Source organism: Erigeron canadensis, chromosome 5 (genome assembly GCF_010389155.1).
Source record: "Erigeron canadensis isolate Cc75 chromosome 5, C_canadensis_v1, whole genome shotgun sequence".
Lineage (NCBI taxonomy): Eukaryota > Viridiplantae > Streptophyta > Magnoliopsida > Asterales > Asteraceae > Erigeron > Erigeron canadensis.
In genome coordinates, this window is record NC_057765.1 from 18595973 (window position 1) to 18602864 (window position 6892).

The window sequence follows — 6892 nt, forward strand, 5'->3', positions numbered from 1 at the left end:
AGTGTACTTAAATTGTCATCTGTTACCAGAAATAAACCGAGACCTTTTAAATTCGCAAATTTTCTTATTCATAAAGAAGGGTTTCTGCAGGCTGTGATGGAAGAGTGGAAAAAAGAAATGCAGGGGCATTATATGTATCAATTAGTGAAGAAGTTGAAGAACCTTAAGTCTCCTTTGTGTAAACTTCTCTACAAGCAAGGCAATTTGCATGTACGTGTCGATTCAGCAAGGAAGGAGTTGGATGAGATTCAAGCTGCTATAGATCAAAACCCTTTGGATTATCATTTACGTTAAAAGGAGGCTGTTTGTCTTATGACGTTTTATGAAGTGCGGCTTGATGAAGAGAAATTTCTCAAACAAAAAGCTAAAGTTGAGTGGTTGGATGTAGGAGATCCTAAATCAAAATTTTTTCATACTTCTTTGAAGTCAAAAGTACATCGTAACCGTATTGAATTGATAATAGATTTGCATGTTGTTATGCATGAGGGTGGTACAACCCCTGTTGCATTGGTGGATCATTATATGAACTTTCTTGGTAAGGAGGGCAGTAATACCATTTCGGTATCACCACAACTTTTTCAGAAAACATTGGATGCTAACCGTGCTCAGTCAATGGTGAGACTAGTTCAGGATAGTGAAATACTTCAGGCTATGTCTGGTATTGGAGAAGATAAGGCCCCGGACCCTGATGGGTACTCTTCCGCATTTTTTAACGCTGCATGGGATATAGTTGGTCGAGATGTTTGTTTGGCGGTTAATGAATTCTTCCGAAATGGTAAGCTCCTATAACAACTCAACCATATTATTATTTCTTTGATCCCAAAGGTAACGACCCGGTCCTCTATTAATGATTATAGGCCTATCTCGTGTTGTAATACTATTTATAATTGTGTTAGTAAAATTAGTAATGATAGGCTAAAGGATGGGTTACATGAACTTGTGAGCATTAATCAATCTACATTTGTTCCGGGAAGGAGAATCTCAGATAATATCTTGTTAACTCAAGAACTGATGCATAATTACCATAGGAATGTTGGTCCACCAAGGTGCACGTTTAAAATAGATATTCAAAAGGCATATGACACTGTTCATTGAAACTTCCTACGCCACATTTAATTGTGGGTAAAGTGGATTCATTCATATAGGTTGAAACATAGACACTTCTGGGATGTTCCCATTCCAAATCAATGTAGCTGGGGTTGGCGCAAGATATTGCAAATGCGAGATGGTATTAAACCCCATATTTGGTCGAAAATAGGAGATGGGGCCAGTACATCGGTTTGGTTTGATCAATGGCATTCAGTTTGTCCTTTGAGTAATATAGTCTCTCATAGAGACATAAGAAATGTTGGGTTAACTCGTAACATGCAGATTTCAAATTTAGTGGAGAATGGAAATTGGAAATGGCCGAGAGCTTGGTTGGATTTGTTTCCTGTCTTATTAAATCTCCCTACTATCCAACTTAATGGGTCTATGCGTGACTACTTTTTTTGGAAGAATGTTGAGAGAAATGAGTGTGATTTCTCATCTAGTATTGTTTGGGATACTCTCAGATCAAGGTCACGGGAAGTACATTGGTATAAGGCTGTTTGGTTTATGCAAATGATACCAAGACATGCCTTTTTAATGTGGCTTATCTTTCTACGGAAATTAAAGACTCAAGATAAGATTATGAGGTGGAGTGTTGGGGGGAACATGAATTACAACTTGGTGTGCTGCCCATTGTGTAACAAAGGACCAGACTCTCATAACCATTTATTTTTTGCTTGTTCTTACTCTTCTCAGGTTTGGCAGCAGATTAACCATTTGGCTCTCTTGCAACACCTAAGTTCAAATTGGGATGATGTTACTCATTGGTTAATCACGCATGGGAATTCAAATTCAGCCAATACAGTTTTTGGAAAGCTACTGGTAGCTGCCATTGCTTACTTAATTTGGCAGGAGCGAAATCAACGATTATTTTCTAATTTGTGACCAGTGGATCAGTGGTAAACATCCTTGCCTTTGGAGACAGAGGTCATGGGTTCGATCCTCATCCCATGCAAAGGTTGGAGGGCCTTTTCTACCATTTAGGTAGAAACTGGAAGCAGCCTCTCTACTTAGGTAGAGGTAAGGTCTGCCTACATCTTAACCTCCCCCATACACCGTCGAGGTATTGGGGCTCAAAACTTGCGGAAGGCGGCACTGAGCAGTTACTTACTTACTTACTTACTTTTTTGTCAAGACTAGTGGATCAACTTCGAGACTTGATTTCTTCCACAGTTAGATTGAAGCTTGTTACTTTGTGATTTAAAAACACTATCCTGGTGAATCGCTTTGTTCAAGATTGGAACTTACCACATGACCTAGTGGTATTTGATCAGAATGGGAGCTAATTCTACTCAATTTTTTGTTTACCGCCATATTAGTTAGATTATAGCTATGTAATGTAACTACTATATAGTTTTATCCTTGTATGTGATTTTCGCTTGATTACATATACATGGTCTGTCATGTATATGAACTAGTATGGTAACTTTAGCCATACTACTTGATTTGTATTGTTTTTGGTGATGGTATAAAATTTACAGGGATAAATCCATTTAAAAAAAAAAAAAAGAAGTTAAGGTTTTGGTTACAAACTGATCTTTCATTGGCTCTCCCTGTTCAGATGATGGCCTGGCTGGATTCTTTCCATGCGACGACTACAAAGTATAAAGCAATTCTTTAGGCCATATTTTTTTATTTGGTGGTGGTGCTTATGAAAACATCGAAATAATTTGGTTTTTGAAAATGAGGCGACATCAAGTGAAGATGTGTTTAGCTCAATTGTATCTTTATCGTTCTAATGGATGTCATCTCCTTCTAAAAGTACTAATTTTTCGTGGCCACAATGACGTATTAGTCCTAGACACTTGATGTAATTCTAGTCTAATTTGGCATGCTGAACTATTATTAATAAAATCTTTTGGCCGTTAAAAAATACTTACACCTTATTTAGGACACTAAAAACTCGATATAAAGGCACCAATCTATTAAAGAGTATCTTATAATTTGTAGGTTTGATTAACAAACATAATATTTCTTAACCGTGTGTTATACTCTTCATCTTAACCCTTACCTAAGTGTCATGAGTGCTTTTTAAAAATCATTTTTAAATTTTATTTATAACTTGAATTTTTTATTTAAACGATCAATAAAATTTCATTAAACACCAAATATAGTTAGCCCTTAGCACCTAGGTGCAGCCGTGCAGGGTACATACAATACCCCCATGGAGACCCTCAAAGATAAGAAAACCACAATCAGAGAAGCAAAATTACAATGAAGTGGAGATTACAATTACATGCAAGTCACAGACCAATACTACCACCCAATGCTGCCCAACTGAAATGAGGCCCAAGAATTCAAAGACAGTCTCCGCTTCTTAGCACGACTTCTCATAGAGAGGCAGAGAAGACTGGCCCGCATGGTGTGCGATTTATCAAAAAGGGACTCAATTATCCTCAATGGGGTTAAACATCCTCAATTCCTTCCACTACTCTTCTCAGGTTAATTGAATAGTGCCAGTGTCGTTGAGTCAAATACATTAAAGATAGCTGATGCAACCGAATTGCCACATTTTTTTTTATAACTATTGACGGATTCCTAATACATTTTGTAAGTTAATTAAGTGAATATTTGAAAGTTGTTTTTCTGCCATTGGCAGAAATCTGATAACCTATATATTCAATCCCCCATATACATACATATAGGATTACGTATTGATGTTGTTGACTGTCCCCCAAAAAAAAATTTAAATATCAACTTCTGATCACCGATGATCAATATCACACGTTTGGTGATTGCTGAAGTAACAGGCCGTAATTTTATAACATTCACAAAACCTCTCACATAAGGGACATGAATTAAGCCACGCCTAAAATTTGAATGTCTTCTGAGTGTAAAGCATGCATTATGTTATAGTATTTTTTAGTGTTCGCAAATTCTTCATTTTAATTTAGTAAAGTCTTCTAAAACTAAGTAAATAGGTACTACACGTATGTACATAGTCATCTTCATTTCAAATAATGAGATAAGGACATTTCATTTAGATTCTAATAGCATATATAGACTATATATATGACAAAGACCCATTTAATGGATATATCTGTCATTTAAATATGTCAAAAGAAAAAAAAGAAGTGATATTTTTTTGAAAGGTGATTTTGCTCACATCAATGGATCTAGCTTACGTTTTCTTAACACATTCCGTGTTAAAGAGTTCTCTCACCCTCAATACCTTGTAAAAAGAAAATCCACCAATTAAAATGTCTAAAGACACAACGATTAATTAGGATAAAACTATACCTACTCGGCAAGACTCGAAACCGAATTTTGCATTACTTAAATACTTGTGTGAAATATCTTGTACTATTGAGCTATTTGCTCGTTGGTAAAACGAAGTGATACCACAACAATATATTATTTACTATAATGTATAACTTTTAATGTATAACATACTATACATATTAATAATGAACATGTGCGGTAAATATATCAATTGTTATGGAACGATATATTTTCTTAACAAAAAGGTATTTAGGTGAATAGTCATGAAATTGAATTGTGCTAATACAAAACCTAATTCATTTATTTAAAGATTTTTGGTAAGAAGTGAAGAAAGAAAAACAGGAAACACACATACCATCTCCAAGTTGAGTCATCAATCTAATGATTATTTGTACCGAATCATGAATCAATTATCATCTTTAATGATTTTCTTCTTGAAATACCGCCAAATCTCATATCTGCAGCATGAAAAAACAGCTAACAAATAGGTGTACCAAGACCCTGGAATTAGGTGTTTCCCTAGTGCAAAAGAAAGATATTTATAAATGACACAACTTTCGGCCTTGATCTCTATATATATGTAGTTCATGGAAATAAACACTTGAAAATAAAACGAAGCTTTTGGATTAGAAAGGGAAAAAAATGACCGATCGAGGGTAACAATATTTATGTTTACAAACGATTTCGATGAGAACTTTCGCCTTTCTCCACATGTGATGTTAACTCTGATGGTGATATAATATGATTTGATACTAATGTTGCAGATGATGAGAAGGAGGCAGCAGCTCTTTCTTTTTCAGACTCCCTATATTTATGCAAGTAACGGACAATAGCCTGGGAATATTCATCAAACCCCAACGATCCAAGAGCCCAACAGATGTCGTCTCCATTCACTGTCTTGCGGTTTTCCTTTTGACACTTGTCAGACGCCTCCCCAGTAACAAAACTTAAGAACTCCGATGCACATTCTTGTACAGTTTCTTTGGCTTCTTTGGAGATCTTGGCTGTTGGTGGGAGGATCAGTTTCATGATCCGGCCTACGTTTGCTACGGGTAGCAACTTATCATGGTCGTCTCCCATGTCTATATCTATATATATATATATATATATATGTTTCTCTAGCTAGCTAGCTAGATTTAGTCAAGTAGTCAAGATCATCTAAAACACAGACACGTTTCACTTTATTTGTATATATACATGAATTAACTCATGGCATATACAATTATTATATTGTACACATGTAATGGCAAATTGCAGTCGAATTTTGGTTTATTTACCAAGACCATTAAGTACTGGGAGAGGGGGAGACATTAATACCAGAAATCATGTAAAAAAAAAAATTAACTTTCGGTGTACTGCATCATGTGATGAATAAAAAATAGAAACTTAAGATCGACTAATTTAATGTTGATAATGCAAAGGTGGTCCTGAAAGAAAGTTCACTGAAGCCCTAGGATGCATGCTTAAACCCTAAATTCTGACAGAAAGATAAGTTTATTATAGAGCCAAGGTTTTTAAACAAAGTTTGTGTATATGTATGGGGTGTATGATTATTCAAATCTCTCTTACCCTTATAGGAAAAATAAATTATGCTCTGTAAAGTCACCAACTAGCGATGGTCCTGCTTCTTGGGCTAAGATAACAATAACCCTAATTACGACCCTTTTGCATTTGTTTAATATAAATTTATGAGAAACAAACTTCCAACTTTGACTATGGTGTGGACCACATCAGAACGCATCGAAAAGTTTTCATCATATAGTATTGCTTTCTGCGTCGGATGTACCGAGTGGGAAACATGGATGTCATATGCGAGATTAATAGTTCCATTGTAAGGGGTTGGCAACGTACACGGTATGAACATGAGATTCGTCGACCCATATCATTTGGGAACACCGACACCAACACCTCGGTATAGTACACAGTATGAAGACTGTAGTATGGATTGCCGCACAGGATTGATAAGGAAAGACGTTGGGCGAGCCTTTGGACAGGGTTGGAAATTTTTTATTTTCATAAAAATGCTATGATAAAAATCTCTTAGAAATTTAGTTTATGGAACTTGAGAGGCTAATTTTCCCGAATTTAAAAATCTTATATATTAATAATTGTTTAGGCAAGTAAAGGGCTTTGACGTCCCCGTGATTATTATTCATTTTAGCCATCTTTTTCTTAAAGTAACTCTCATTGCCATCTTTTTCCACCATCAAAGATCAGATCATACACCTTGTCTTTAACAGTACATCTGGAATGGAAGATATTCTCTCTCTAGGCAACATCAGTTACAACCTCATTAGATACTCTTTTGACTACCAGCATTTCTCCAACATCTGCACCAATATATGTCTCTTCACTTTCATCATCTTCGTACACTGGTTCACCTTTTTCAGTGTCAACATCTGGCAAGCTTTCAATCTCTTTAGCAGTGAGTGCTCTCTGGTTGGGACACTGTGCCTAGAAGTGACCAAAACCATGACACTTAAAACATTTCTTTCCAACTGGCTCTTGTGATCCTCTAGTTTCCTTGCCTCTGAAGGACTGTTGACCAGTTGCACTGGACCTTTGAACTGGTTGACTGGAA

At 36.0% G+C, this 6892-nt stretch overlaps 1 protein-coding gene across 1 annotated transcript; it reads right to left on the reverse strand.

Moving 5' to 3' along the window:
- Positions 1-4983: 4983 nt before the first annotated feature.
- LOC122601299 (nuclear transcription factor Y subunit B-4-like) lies at positions 4984-5391 on the reverse strand. The gene has a single exon (XM_043774065.1). The coding sequence runs from the start codon at positions 5389-5391 to the stop codon at positions 4984-4986; it is 408 nt and encodes a 135-aa protein (XP_043630000.1).
- Positions 5392-6892: the final 1501 nt, after the last annotated feature.

Excerpts from the sequence above, each read along its gene's own strand:
- LOC122601299 (XM_043774065.1), bottom strand. The coding sequence starts at position 5,391 with ATGGGAGACGACCATGATAAGTTGCTACCCGTAGCAAACGTAGGCCGG.